Source organism: Cajanus cajan, chromosome 3, assembly GCF_000230855.2.
Source record: "Cajanus cajan strain Asha chromosome 3, NIPB_CcT2T_4, whole genome shotgun sequence".
Lineage (NCBI taxonomy): Eukaryota > Viridiplantae > Streptophyta > Magnoliopsida > Fabales > Fabaceae > Cajanus > Cajanus cajan.
In genome coordinates this window covers 80866119-80881057 of record NC_138519.1, presented here as the reverse complement: position 1 = coordinate 80881057, position 14939 = coordinate 80866119, and the positions used below count along the sequence as shown (strand labels likewise).

Here is a 14939-nt window from a genome sequence, read left to right as displayed (position 1 = left end):
GGTAATGAATGAACAGTGACATACCTTGTTACGTGTGACCTATTTATAGCATCTGACATGGGCCTGAGCGTGATGGACCCTCTCAGATATTTACCAAATTAGGTAATACGGTACTAATTGGTCGTTTAGGCTTTAATCATGTACTTACCTTTCTTGATTGTGATTACTTGTTATGACTTGCTTAACCCTTCGGCAAGAGGCCGAGCCGGCTAATCAATACTAGTCGGAACGGCAAATGACCGAACCGTCTAGTCCGTATACGGCAGCCTGTATACTTCCGGTATGTTCTATGTCGGAACGGTACCTGACCGAGCCGACTCGATGAATGATGATGGTCCATATTTGCATTAACCAGACTGATGTCGGTTCTCGGCCTCATGCCGAGCCGACGTTGATGGTGATGCTTGTACGTGGCTATGCATGGGTGTCTGACGAAATGGCACGTGTTGGCCCACGTGACCGATACGGTCTCTCCGGTACAATTCCTTTTTTTATTACAAAAATATAATTTGTTATTTTAATTACGTATACATATTAAATTACCTTTTTATTTTCAGATTAATTAAATATTTTTTTTGGAATTTGAAATTGTAACGACATCAAATTCATGCACTTCACAGTTTAACTAGCAATAAAAATAAATATTTAACTATTTAGAGTTAACATACAAATAATTTATGGATATACGTGTAATAATATATTAAAATCATATAAAAATCATAAAATGTATTTCAATGGAACTACATCATATCTTGCATACACACACATATATAGTAATCCAAAATTGAAATATAAACTTACATTACCAGCGAAGAAACACTATAAATTAAATAGCTATAAAGTAGTTCCAAGCTACATCTCCATTCAACATGACTCTCAACTTCATCTTCTCCTTCAGCTTATCCCTGTTCTACTCTCATATAAAAATATGATCATCGTAATCCAATAACAAGGAAATATGTAAGAGTAATCTAACATTCAAAAAATACAACAACGTATAGAAGTATTAAATTTATTATGTAACAACTTAAGCAACTCAACATTCAATAACCACTCAAAGCAACAACTTAGCAACATAACATCATCCTCAACTTAACTTGTCAACATTGCATGCGAACAACTCAATTCAATATTCAACTAGAACAACACAATCACATTACAACTTATCCATACATCATAACATATGCACAACATAATTCATCAACTCAACAACATATGTACAACTCAGCAACTGAATGCATCGTCATACATTTTAACTAAGAGATATCTTACAACATAAGTGAATAATTAAAGTGACTTGATCCTACCAAACTAACTAACAACTAATAACACGATCTTTTTAGGCTAGCTAGATCAATAGCTAAGTTTGATAAAAATTCACAACACAACATGATTTTTTAAATTTCGTTACTTAAACTAAGAAAGTCTAGTATTCTTATTAGGGTAGAACAACTTAGGTGTGAGCCTACTACAATCTTAACATGTATAACTAAGTCTCATATGGGATTAGCTTCCTAACTACCTTTTAAATACTACGCCCTTTTTAGTATTTAATTAAGGATTATGGCTCTCAACCTTATACCTTACTCAATTTGGTCATTTTGTACATGTAGGGCTCAACTTGGCTCCCGTATGGACAAACATTTGATCATTTTACAATCAGTATAGCTTGAGTTGCCCCCTATATTATGGTCACTTATAGACAATATGACTTAACCGTGCCTCGTATTAACTAAGATCCTAGAGGAGACTCAATAATCTACTTTAGAGTCAACTTCTCAAGAAGGATTTTCAACAATTGAGCTAGTCGAGCACTACAACACAATATCCTCATAGAGTCACAGTGGGATATTCAACTTTTAAAATAACCTCTCATTTAGTCCTAAGTCTATCAACACAACTCAACATAATGCATTAAGAATTCTCAACACACCCACCTCAACATTTTAACTTATAACTCTCAATAGTTTAATCATTTATTACACATTATCTTATATCAATGTATAAAGGATCAACATCATACATCAACATGCAACATGATAGAGGTTTAACAAACATATGCATGTTTAACACTTAGTCCATAAAATGAACATAATTTCATTAGGCAACCCACACCCAATGCCATTCTCTTCGTGCCCAATGTGAATGAGGCAAAAAGCCTATGTGGCAATCATGTCTAGCATGGCCAAAACCCATGTTCGACCCCGTTCAAGCAGAAAGCCTCTAGTTGACTCACGTTTGACGTTACTACACTAGTGCTTGACGTCGTCTAAGCAAAGAGATTTTGTTTTGATCATGTCTGGTGCCACTCAACTGGGGCTTACCATCACCAACTTAGAGAGTTTTAAAGGCATCTATGCCTGATGCCATTCAACCCACATCTGGTGTAACCAAGTCAAAGAGCTATCCTCTAACTCATGCTTGGTGTTATCAATCTTGTGACTAATGAGACAGAGTCTTTAGCCTGCATCACGTTTGATGACTTGAAGCTGCACCCGACATGATGAATTATGCACTTGGAAGAACTCTGATTTTGGCTCTCCACACCTGAAACTCAATAAATCCAAGCATGCAACACCAAAATTCATAACTATATAACATCAAAAATCTATATATACTTCTCATTTCAATATGCAACCAAAGATTATTCCAATTCATCAAGTTCTTATGAAAATCAAGAACCAAAATCTCAACAAACTAAATCTTCAAAACCATTCAACTCAACAATAAAGATATAATCATTCAACAAATATTTCAACAGCAATTTCAACAATCAATAAAGAATTAGGTTATCGCTTTCCTTAACTCAAAATCAAAGAGAAAAGAGGAGAAGGAAAAATAAAATGAGCTTCTTCAGGGAACTGCATAACACGCATCCACTATGATTCTGTTGAGATTTCCGTTGAAACACTTTTGTTAATATTTGTAAATTCGTTTAATTCTATCAACGGTCTCAAACACGGCAAGTATACCGGCCATTCAAGTAGTAAAAATATCGTATCCACAGGGATTAGAAGGTAATATAAGCATTTATTGACTATTCGTGACTAAAGAATAATTCCAATTTCATAGTTTGTGCAGTGAATTCAAAGTTGTGACTATTGGAATGAAAGCTGTAAATAAATATTGTTTTGTGAGTGGAAAAGGTAAGGAATGGTATTGTGGTATTGTGAGGTTGTGGGGGTTAGATTTCACCAAACGTAACACTAATGTATCCTTAATCTCTTGTTGAATTCATTGCTTAGTCAACCCAAGAGTTTACTCAAACCTAATCCCTTAGAGAAAGAGCCTAGGTGCGGATATTGAATATCAATCCCTTGAGTACCCAATATCTACACCCGCATTACGGGCTAGGGTTTAAGACTACTAATGGGTCAAGCTCTATCCCTAGATACAATCACCACTAGGCATATGTTTCAGAACTAGTTTCAAAGGTTATTTTCCAATACCCATGGAACCTTAAATCATGCAAAGGGTGATCAATCCAAAGCAATCATTAAGAATAGAAACTAACACAACAAAGAATAAAACAGCATGTATATATATCATTAAAATCGTAAGGATTACAATAGAGTACGTTGGTTACATCTAACCCCACAAAAATGGGTGGAACCACTCACAACAATGAGGGCAAAACAAAATAGAGATGAAGGGGAAATGAAGAAACCGAAGGAAAGACCCACACACGAACAGCTCCAAGCTCCGGGAATCCCTTCCACAGCTCCTAAAACTCGTCCAATGTGTGAATGAGGGAGAAACCCTCGAAAATGGCTTCAAATACGAGCTTGGGAGGTCAGATTAGGGTTTCGCGCCCGGCGCCTAAGTCTTCGCGCCTGGCGCAGCGTCTTCTGAGCACTTTCTGCCTCATTATAAGCCCGGCACAATTACTTTTTACGCCCGGCGCAGTGTCTTCCAGAGGCTTTCAAGCATTCTCTGCCTTAGAGCAAGCCCGGCGCAATTCTCTATTAAGCCCGGCGCAATTCATTCCAGAGAGTTTTGAGGTACTCTCTGCCTCGATCACGCCCGACGTGGTGGAGTCTCGCGCCCGGCGCATGTATGACTTCCAGAAGTCCACTGCTCTGTTCTTCTCAAGCCCGACGCGGCGTCATCTTGCGCCCGGCGCAGCCACTCTGCTCTGCTCCTTGGCTCCTTATGTTTCCAATCCCAAAGCTCTTCAATCCTCAAATCTCTAGCTCAATACCTGCACAAAAAATGAGGTGTATTAAGGTATTGTTAGCTAAAATGGGTTAGCTATATCTGCACAAAAGATGAATCAAAAAGGGAACAATTATCTTGCAATGGTGTTAAGAATGAGTAGAATTGTTCAATAAATCTCATTCAAAAAGAGGTATAATTGAGACTTAACAACTCCCCCAAACTTAGAACCTTGCTTGTCCTCAAGCAACAGGTAATTAATCTAGCTGATAACAAACAATGCAAGTGTGTCAAGTTCTACATCCTAGTTCACTTGTATTTTCTTTTCGCAAGCATGAACCTTAAATGAATTTTCAGTCACAATTATTGCAATGGAACATGACAAGGTGCAAACAAAGGTTTCAAAAGAGATCAAAGAGCTGAGAAGAGTAATGACTATCTATAAATGCATTCTCACTAGGAAAGTGTTTCTCTCTATGCACACTAGTGTATAAGGGTGAGTGTTTCTCTCTAGTCTACTACTCACGCCACATGATTCAACTTTGTTCTTCGTTTCCAAATGAAACCAGTGGTAAAACAAATGCAGGCACTTATCACAAGGTCTTTACTAGGGCAATCTGAGTCAAGCAGGGTCAAGCAGTAGCAGTCTTATGGTTTTTCAAGAATTGAGGGTGCTATGGCTTAAGAGAGCAATTGGAATTTTTACAATAATATCCCTCTCCATACCCCAATACAACAATTTAGCACACATGCCCTTTCTCGGATCCAAGCCATTAGCCTTTATAAGATGCATATTTACACTTTTACATCCTAATATTTTTGTTTTCTGTTTTTTTGTTTTTTTGTTTTTTTTTGTTTTTTTTGTTTTTTTTTTGTTTTTTTTTTGTTTTTTGTTTTTTGTTTTTTTTTAATGGTTGACCACATACTTCCTTTTTCCCAAAATTTCCTATTTAACAACTCCCCCAAACTTACTTGATGTCATCAATTTGCTCTCTTAACCAAAGCAAAGGTTATGGTTAATTTTTCATGGTTTGGGACAAGTAGAGGTGTGATGTTGGGCTTAGGAAAGTATGAGTCAAGTGAGAGGTGAAAATGGCTTTTTGGTTTAGGAGGTTAGCAAAATAAGGGAAAATATGAATGCCTTGATCACCTAAGTACACAACATAAGCAGACTACCAGGGAAACTCAAGCAAAGTCTATCATGCAACTTAAGCGTAGTTCACTCATAAGTATTTAGGCTTAAACCTCACCCGGCTATGCATCCACAAATTATCAAACTCAGCTCAGTTCTATGATCAACATTGAAACCCGCATGCAACTAGTCATGAACTAAAGATTTAACGTGACTTGAAAATGTCTAAGGTACACGCACCACAAACATCAAGCAAACCACAATCCAGACTCGACCACAAGCAAAGAAAGTATCAACGCGATTAAAAACCATGCTAAAGCAGAATATTCACAAAAAATTGAACCAACAGTAATCACCAAAAAGAACTAAATATATAATAAGAGTTTTTGGGACAAAAGCAGTTAAACAACTAAAAATAAATGACAGAAAAATTAAATGACAAGAACAATAAAAATAAAATGGTCTAAGGCAATCTCCATCTGCATCCATCACAGAGCCTGGTCATCATCCCTGTCCGGGGTCAGCTCCACCCTCCTCAGCAGCAACTCCAACATCCTCGGCAGCTCCACCCCCCAAAGAAAGAGGCCTGGTCCCCAGGCCACCCCGTGTAAGAATGATAATCAGCGGTGGTGGGGAACTGGTAATCAGGGGCAGAGTGCAGCGTGAAACTCCTGAGTGCATCAAACATGAAGGTCTGTCCACGGTGGAGAGACTCCATCTGGCCCTCGTGCCTCTGCATAAAGGTCTCCAGGCGGTCTTCCTGTCGCTGCATGAATGTGGCCATGCGACCCTCCAAGGCGTCAAAACGCTGATGGATAGTGAGTGGAGGGTCTGGGACAGCAGCATCATCCATAGGCACGTCTTCCTGGGGCCCAACAGCATGAATAGGCTCGGGGGCAGGGACTACTGGTGGAGCGCGATCCTGGCAATAGGCAGAGATGTATCTGCTGTCAATGGCCCTGCCAGGACCCTCAAAAGGCGGCGAGTGGACATCCACACCGGCAAGCTGACATAACTGGGTGATGAGGGATGGATGTCCTAGTGCTGAGCCAGGTGCAGAGTTGGCGCAGCCAGAGATCTCCATGCAGATAATGCCCCCCAGATCCACGGTCCTCTGAGTCATGATATAGTACATAAGCATGGACCGAGTCCAGTGCAAGTCAGAAACGTGGGAACACGAGAGAATGTTAGCATGCACTAAGGCTGACCAAATTCTAACCACCAGTAGAAGATCCCTGCGCTTCACGTGCAGAGGTTGCTGAGCTCGGTTCCTGTGGAACCCACGTCCCGGCATACATATGGCAGCCTCAACCACATCAGGATCCATAGTAGTGTGACTGTAGTTGTCGTACTTATTCTGCTCATCGTCCCTCAGTGTAGTCCCCAGAAATTCATTGATCGTCCGAGCGTCATAGGGGACATGCACACCCCTAACATAGCTAGTGAATGGGGCAAGGCCCTCCTGTCTCAGAGCATTAGTGTAGAACTCTTTGACCACAGCTATGTTGGCCGAAAGTGGATAGGAACCGAGCTTGTCCCATCGGCGCCTGCACAGTTCAGCTTGAAACTCGGGAGCCTCATTTGGCTCCAGCTCAACCCGCCTCTCCAGTATAAATTTCTGAGCACTGGTGGACTCGAAATGCTTCTCATTGCGCTCTGTCAGAAAGAGGTCGGAATAGGGTCGACTCGGCCTGCGCGAGGGCTGACCCGATTTCCCTGTACGGTGGCGCTTACTGGAGGAAGCCATCTGCAGAAAATAAGCAAAAATTCCAGGCAGACAATCATGAGCAGACAAAATACAATAATGACCAGTGCAACTCACTCAAAGAGAGCTAGTCTTAGACTGAAACTGGAATTTAAAAAGAAACTAAAAACAACAAAAATATGGGTTTCAGAGGGGAATTGCGTCAGGCTTATGATTCATGCGCCTGGCGCAGAGAGTGTAGAAAACTCTCTGGAGTCATTCGCGCTGGGCGCAAAACAGAATTGCGCTGGGCGCAGAGAGTAGAGAGAACTCTCTGGAACTGATTGCGCTGGGCGCAAAAATGAATTGCGCCGGGCGCAAGTGAACGCTTTTTGAAAAGTAGCCCAGAACGGGTTGTTCCAAGATCAGAACGGGCTGTTCTTCAGTTCGAAACGGGCCGTTCTGGAATTGGAACAGCCGTTTCAAAGTCTCGAAACGGCCCGTCAAAAACTTGTTCAGATTTCTGTTGAAACACTTTTGTTAATATTTGTAAATTCGTTTAATTCTATCAACGGTCTCAAACACGACAAGTATACCGGCCGTTCAAGTAGTAAAAATATCGTATCCACAGGGATTAGAAGGTAATATAAGCATTTATTGACTATTCGTGACTAAAGAATAATTCCAATTTCATAGTTTGTGCAGTGAATTCAAAGTTGTGACTATTGGAATGAAAGCTGTAAATAAATATTATTTTGTGAGTGGAAAAGGTAAGGAATGGTATTGTGGTATTGTGAGGTTGTGGGGGTCAGATTTCACCAAACGTAACACTAATGTATCCTTAATCTCTTGTTGAATTCATTGCTTAGTCAACCCAAGAGTTTACTCAAACCTAATCCCTTAGAGAAAGAGCCTAGGTGCGGATATTAAATATCAATCCCTTGAGTACTCAATATCTACACCCGCATTACGGGCTAGGGTTTAAGACTACTAATGGGTCAAGTTCTATCCCTAGATACAATCACCACTAGGCATATGTTTCAGAACTAGTTTCAAAGGTTATTTTCCAATACCCATGGAACCTTAAATCATGCAAAGGGTGATCAATCCAAAGCAAGCATTAAGAATAGAAACAAACACAACAAAGAATAAAACAACATGTATATATATCATTAAAATCGTAAGGATTACAATAGAGTACGTTGGTTACATCTAACCCCACAAAAATGGGTGGAACCACTCACAACAATGAGGGCAAAACAAAATAGAGATGAAGGGGAAATGAAGAAACCGAAGGAAAGACCCACACACGAACAGCTCCAAGCTCCGGGAATCCCTTCCACAGCTCCTAAAACTCGTCCAATGTGTGAATGAGGGAGAAACCCTCGAAAATGGCTTCAAATACGAGCTTGGGAGGTCAGATTAGGATTTCGCGCCCGGCGCCTAAGTCTTCGCGCCTGGCGCAGCGTCTTCTGAGCACTTTCTGCCTCATTATAAGCCCGACACAATTACTTTTTACGCCCGGCGCAGTGTCTTCCAGAGGCTTTCAAGCATTCTCTGCCTTAGAGCAAGCCCGACGCAATTCTCTATTAAGCCCGGCGCAATTCTCTATTAAGCCCGGCGCAATTCATTCCAGAGAGTTTTGAGGTACTCTCTGCCTCGATCACGCCCGGCGTGGTGGAGTCTCGCACTTGGCGCATGTATGACTTCCAGAAGTCCACTGCTCTGTTCTTCTCAAGCCCGGTGCGGCGTCATCTTGCGCCCGGCGCAGCCACTCTGCTCTGCTCCTTGGCTCCTTATGTTTCCAATCCCAAAGATCTTCAATCCTCAAATCTCTAGCTCAATACCTGCACAAAAAATGAGGTGTATTAAGGTATTGTTAGCTAAAATGGGTTAGCTATATCTGCACAAAAGATGAATCAAAAAGGGAACAATTATCTTGCAATGGTGTTAAGAATGAGTAGAATTGTTCAATAAATCTCATTCAAAAAGAGGTATAATTGAGACTTAACAGATTCTCAAGTCCAATAACCTTGAATCACCAGCCAATAATAATAACTCTCAAGAGAAGGATCCTACAAAACTCTTAAAGGTTAGTAGAAGAAAAGGAACTCTCACCAACTCTAAAGTACTTAATTCTCTTCAGACTACTTCTCTAAGTTTTCTTAAGAATGAACTTACGAAACTTAAATCTTAAAGAAAATGTTATACGGTGTTTAAAAATGACATTTTTTTTATTTGTATTCTTTTTTATTTGAATCCCAACAATTAAAAAAATGATGAATTGAAAAAAAATATTATGTTGCAAAAATGATTTTTTTTATTTGTATCCTTTTTCTATTTGAATCCCAACAATTAAAAAATGATGAGTTGAAAAAAATAGTGTTAATCTTGAAATAAATTTAAGTTTTAGTGGACATTCATTCGATATTGATTGTCTTATTTTTTTCTTCTAAATTTGAAGGTTAGTACTAAATTATATTAAAACATTGATGATTGATTATATTGAAAAACATATAATATTTATATAATGTTATTAACAATACTTATAATTTTTTGTGTGTAAAAAAACAATACTAATAATTTTTTCATTATTACAAGATTTTCTTAAAATTAAAATTTTAAATTCTATTTGATATTAAAAACCCAAGTTAATGAATAAATTACCATATAGTGAGATATTAAAATTAATTAATTGTAAAACTTTAATTAATAATTTCTACTTTAGAAAGTTAGAATAATAAAATAAAAATTAATAAATTATATTGTTATAACTGAAATATAAAATCGCATAAGAACTAAAAAATTCTATACACAAACAATCCTGAGGTCACGCGTAGGGATAAATAATAGATATTGCAGTCATTTTCTAGAAACCTCGTCGAATACATATACAACGAATTTAACTTATTCTTTGTTTGACTTAAAATTTTGGAAATTTTATATTAGAATTCTATGAAATTAAATCTTATATAGTTACATTTCAATTCTAAAAAGTCTCCAATATCATAATTATAATTCCAAGTTTCAATTTCAGTTTCATACCCAATTTCCCCCGCCAAACAAGAAACAAACTCAAAGTATAATAAAATTCATTGTAAGAATATGATATGATTTCTAAAATCTAAAGTAAACTTATTAAAATTAACTTCATTCAGATAAATTATTAGAACAAGGTAGGTGTTAAAGATTGGCATTCCTAATTACAAGAGAATATAATAGATTAACATTGTATTGGTATATTTTTATACGAGAATAAAAACAATTTTTTAATTATCAAATTAAAATAAAAATTACGACATGAAAAAGACATATAATTACCATATTAAAGTTCAACAACTCAAAGAAACATGGTACTGTTATTCTATTCTATAAAGTCATCAAGCTTTGCAAACATAATAAACAAAGCGAAAAGTACTAGAAAGAGAAAAGTCGTTAGGGGATTGGCGTGACGTTATTGTATGAGGAAAGAGCGGTGTGTGCATTACCATGAACGACGGCGATGACGTTTTTCAAAGTCCTTATGTTTTAGTTTTTGCTTTTTCCTTCTTTCTTTAACTGCCTTAGTGCCTTAGTATTAGGGATGGATAACAAAGATCAAAGAACTCACACACATATTCAAGGTGCTTTATCTTTTTCTTTAAACACGTCTATCTTTTTTTCTTTTCTACATTTTATTGTCGTTTTTTTCTTTTCTTGGTTTTGTTGGTTTGATGACTTTCTTGTTTGTCTAGTTGAAAAGCCTATGTCTTTCTTGGTTTACTATTGTTCTTTTTAAGAGGATTTTTATGGTGCTTTCTTGAATTTCAGAATACGAATGTCATGGAGTTCATGCATGTCACAAGTGTGGATGGCCTTTTCCTAATCCACACCCGAGTTCAAAACAAAGGCGTGCTCACAAGAAGATCTGTGGAACCATTCAAGGTTACAATTACAAACCGTTAGTTTCAGAGCGACAAAGCCATTCCAATGCTTCAGATGATGATGAACATGTTTCTGATGATGATCCTCACGCACAAGGTAAACCCCCTACTATGTTTCACATTTACAAGAGAGACAATATTTGAAGATTAGTGCATTACGAAAATATAGGTTTGCCTATCTGATGGCCTTTTACGGGTTTGGTTGTGTCAGGTCCAAACTCCTTGGACACTGGGATTAATAGGAAAGTTAATGGTGGAACTGCAGAGAATTTAACTAGATCAGGTGATGAGGTGTTTCTAGATGCAATTGCAAACTTTTCAGATGGTGGACCAAGTCCAGGAAGTAAAGAACCTCTGCGAGATAGCTTGGACTCGGCTACTGAAGTGAAAATAGTCGATATAAAATATCAAGACATTTTAGGGTCTTCTGATTTTAATGGTAAGCTGCAAGGTAAACTAAATTAAAGCACAGTTTTAGATTTATAATTGTGAAGATTGCTCATGTTGAGAAACAAGTATCCATTATGCTAGAGAAATTAGAATAATGAACTTTATACTTGAAATTTTATTTTAAATTGACAGGTAATTGAATGCATATTTTCATTTTTAGTGTTTATGCTTTATGTTTGCTGCTTAAGGTTTGTTTTTCTCTGTTGGTCTATCTTCTGATAATATGTTTCCCAACTGCAGATGTAAATCAGTTAATTGTCAAATTAACAAATGATAGCCAAATGCAAGATCCTAGTATTTTGCAAAGGGAAATGGTCAAGGATGGACACTTGCTGGAGTTGCAAGGTCAACTATCAGGCTCTCATGTGGTTCCACTATCAAATTCCATCACAGATTTGAGGACTGTTATGCATAGTGATGATTTTTTTGGTTTGTCGAGTGACTCAAATCCCAGCAAAGGTGAAGCGGCACCAAATATGTTGCCAGAAAATAAGATATATGCTGCTGAAAATGTGAGGCATTGCAGTTTGGCATCTGTTGAAAAGGAGACTAATTTGGAAGAACATGATGAGATTAAATCAGACTCTGACATGATTGACATTGTATTCTTTTCCGATAATACTGTTGGTGAAGCAATTGAGGGAATGATTAAAATAGCAGTTACTGATGTGGTTAACTCGGAATGTCAAATGACTAGTGGAGCTTTTAATCTGGAAGAAAAGAACAATGTTGAGCTCCTTTCTGTGATACCGCAAGAGGAAGTTTCCCTTGAAGTAAATTCTATTTTAAGCACAAACACCGCCACAGATGGTGTTCAAGTAGAGTCTGCACACAAGATACAGTTTGTTACTTCTGGTGATGCCAAGTCGTTGCAAGAAATGAGAGAAGGAAATGTTAACATGTTTACAACTCCTTTATGTGATGATAAAGCTGATGTGTCACATCCCCAAAATGAGTGTGCAGAATTTAAAGATCATGAAAGAGTGTTAACACGAAATTCTTTAAGCCTACCCTCATCTGAAGCATGGAAGCCAAAGCAAGATGAGTTGAAGGGTTCTGACGATGAGGAACAATATTTTCTTATCAACCAAAGTCAATTGAGTGAAAAAAGAGAGGTCCTCCCTCCAGATGGGCGTGTTTTTGATAGAATCATGAAGGAGCAGGAAAGCCGTGGGCTTGTGGCTGAAGAAATGCATGCTGAAGAGAGCATTGAAGTTTCTTCTGTCAAGTTCGTGACTGAAAGTGACAAAGGATCAGATGAAACTGGAGCCTCTATGAATGCTCTGAAAACTGAGATGAATGAGAATTACATGATTCATTTTTCTGAAGAAAGGAGATCAGATGGTGTAGGTAAAAATTCACAGATTACTTTACCAGAATTTAGCTTCATGGCCGCATCAAAAGAGAATTCCAGTGATACAACCATTGGTGGTTCAACCACTGAAACAACCAGTGTAATCAGCATGAAGGAAATAACTTTCACAGATGTAGATGGCAAGTGCAGAGGAGCTAATGTTGATACCGGAATCAGAAAAAAAACTCTTCAACTCAGAAACCTGCATTTGGAAGTCAAGCCATCAAGTGGTGTTTATAAAATTGATGGTGTGGTTGAAATGGGTAAATTTGAAAATTGTGATATAACTGATGGTCAGTACATGGAAAGGTCCATTGTGAAAGATTCTTCATTGCCTAATCCTGTTGACAGTAATTTTGAATGTCCCATTCTTTCAGAAGTTGTAATGGATAGACCTGCAAGGACGCCAAAAGGTATTGAATGTACAAATAGAGGTCCACAATCAGGCGTTCAGGAAGACATCAGAGACGATGAAATCAATAGCAGTTGCAGAATAAACAAAGAATGCAATGGATTCATTAGTACATCTGCTGATTCACATCAAAAACAAGATGCAGAATTAGTGAAGGCTGTAGAAGACCTTGGTAGGAATTATTCATCACTTAATTCTTTAAATGTTGAGCCTTCTACTCAATGTGTTTCTGTTGTTGAAGACACTCAAGGAGAGAATGGCAGGGAAATGTCTGGAATTACTTTTGTGCCTGTTCAAGATCAAAATGGTAATAACAAGGTTCAACTACCTTCATCTACAATTTACACTTCGATTGATTATGGTATCCAGTGTGACAGTTTAGAAGGAAACCGGGGCTCAGTTTCAGGTATATACATTCATTCAGCTAATATCTATTACCTTGCATTATAAAGCTAAAATAAGTTGAAACAATTTTTTTTGGAGGGAACATTCATTTAACATCTTTAGGCTCTATCTAACAATTACCTCCATGCAAATAGATTTTGTACAAGGTGTTATTGATGTGGAAGGTTTACCATCAACTGATTTGGTGAGGTCAAAAGAAGCAGGGAAATCCAACTTGAAGGACCCTAAGGCTGCATCTAAGAAACAACAATTTGAAACATCAGAAATGTTTGAACCGCCATCTTTCATGACTTTGGTTGAACCCGGACATGCGATTGCTGCATCTGAAATCCACAACGGACTGAACCAACATCCCAGTTCTACCTCTTCGGAGGCTGGTTGGTTTCCCACTCTAACTCAAGTTACTAACGAGTCTCAAGGGAGAAAGAGGAATGAAGAAATAATAACTAAGATATCAAACTACAGAACCAGTAAACAGCACACACCTCCACAGAGTCCATTGGGTGAGGCTGCCCATAGCAACAAGCCTGAGTCTCCAAAATTGGAGGAAAATTCAATGATTCATAAAAATGGTGAGTCACCTGCTGCTAAAGGCGTTAAAGGAGAGGGTGGAAAAGGTTGGAACTCCCCAGCAAGATACGCTGCTAACAAGAAGAGAAAAAATAAGAAAGTCAAGAGCAAACAAAATTGGATACCATTTGTGTGCTGCTCATCTGTGGATTCTCCACGAAGATAGAAGATTGATAGCTGTGTGGTGATAACATCGTGTTGTTCTCCACTCTGATTCTGGTTTTTGACTTTGACATACTGTTTGTGCTTATTATCTTTATCTGTTCTTTAGTTAATTTGTTGTAGTTTTGGTACATATTTTTGCTAATCCTAGCCATCCCAAGTGGCTGGTTGTATGTTTGGAGGATCTTCGATTATTATTTTTCATGTGACGTCTCATTTCATTCTGATGTATAAATTTTGTAACAAGGTTTTATTTGAAGGCTACTTGGGAAGTGAAAATATACATTTGATGCTAGTGCTACTGATTTGTTTGTTACATATCAAGGAAAAGTAATTTGATTATACTTCATATACTACTATTTTGCCCACTTTGTTGATTTTTAAAGAACAAAATTTACCGAAATGCCAATTTTAAAATAAGAGGGATCTGCTTATAACATCTTTTTTAGCCTACCATCGATATAGAAATGGAAATTTTTATAATAACAGCAAGTGATGCATAAATAACAAAAATCCTTTTTTATTCTCTTACTTTTTTTCCCACTTTAATTTGCTTTATAAATACTAGAGGAAGAAAAGGCATTTCGTACTTCGCTAAAAAGAGAATAATAAATTTGTGTCAATTTGTGCAGTTATAATAAGATTATATGTGTTTAGAAAATTGTTTGCATCATTGCATAGGAAAACTTCTA

At 37.7% G+C, this 14939-nt stretch overlaps 1 protein-coding gene across 2 annotated transcripts; it reads left to right on the top strand.

The window, feature by feature from the left end:
* Positions 1-10384: 10384 nt before the first annotated feature.
* Positions 10385-14542, top strand: LOC109796400 (Pentatricopeptide repeat (PPR) superfamily protein). Of its 2 annotated transcripts, none has more exons than XM_083071466.1 (5): positions 10385-10594; positions 10782-10991; positions 11106-11333; positions 11585-13516; positions 13650-14542. In XM_083071466.1, exons 1-5 carry the CDS (start codon positions 10555-10557, stop codon positions 14249-14251), a joined length of 3012 nt encoding a protein of 1003 aa, XP_082927592.1. In that variant the 5' UTR covers positions 10385-10554; the 3' UTR covers positions 14252-14542. The 2 variants fall into 2 exon arrangements, with proteins under 2 accessions (XP_082927592.1, XP_082927591.1); XM_083071465.1 differs by having other exon boundaries at positions 11106-11345.
* The last annotated feature ends 397 nt before the right edge of the window (positions 14543-14939 follow it).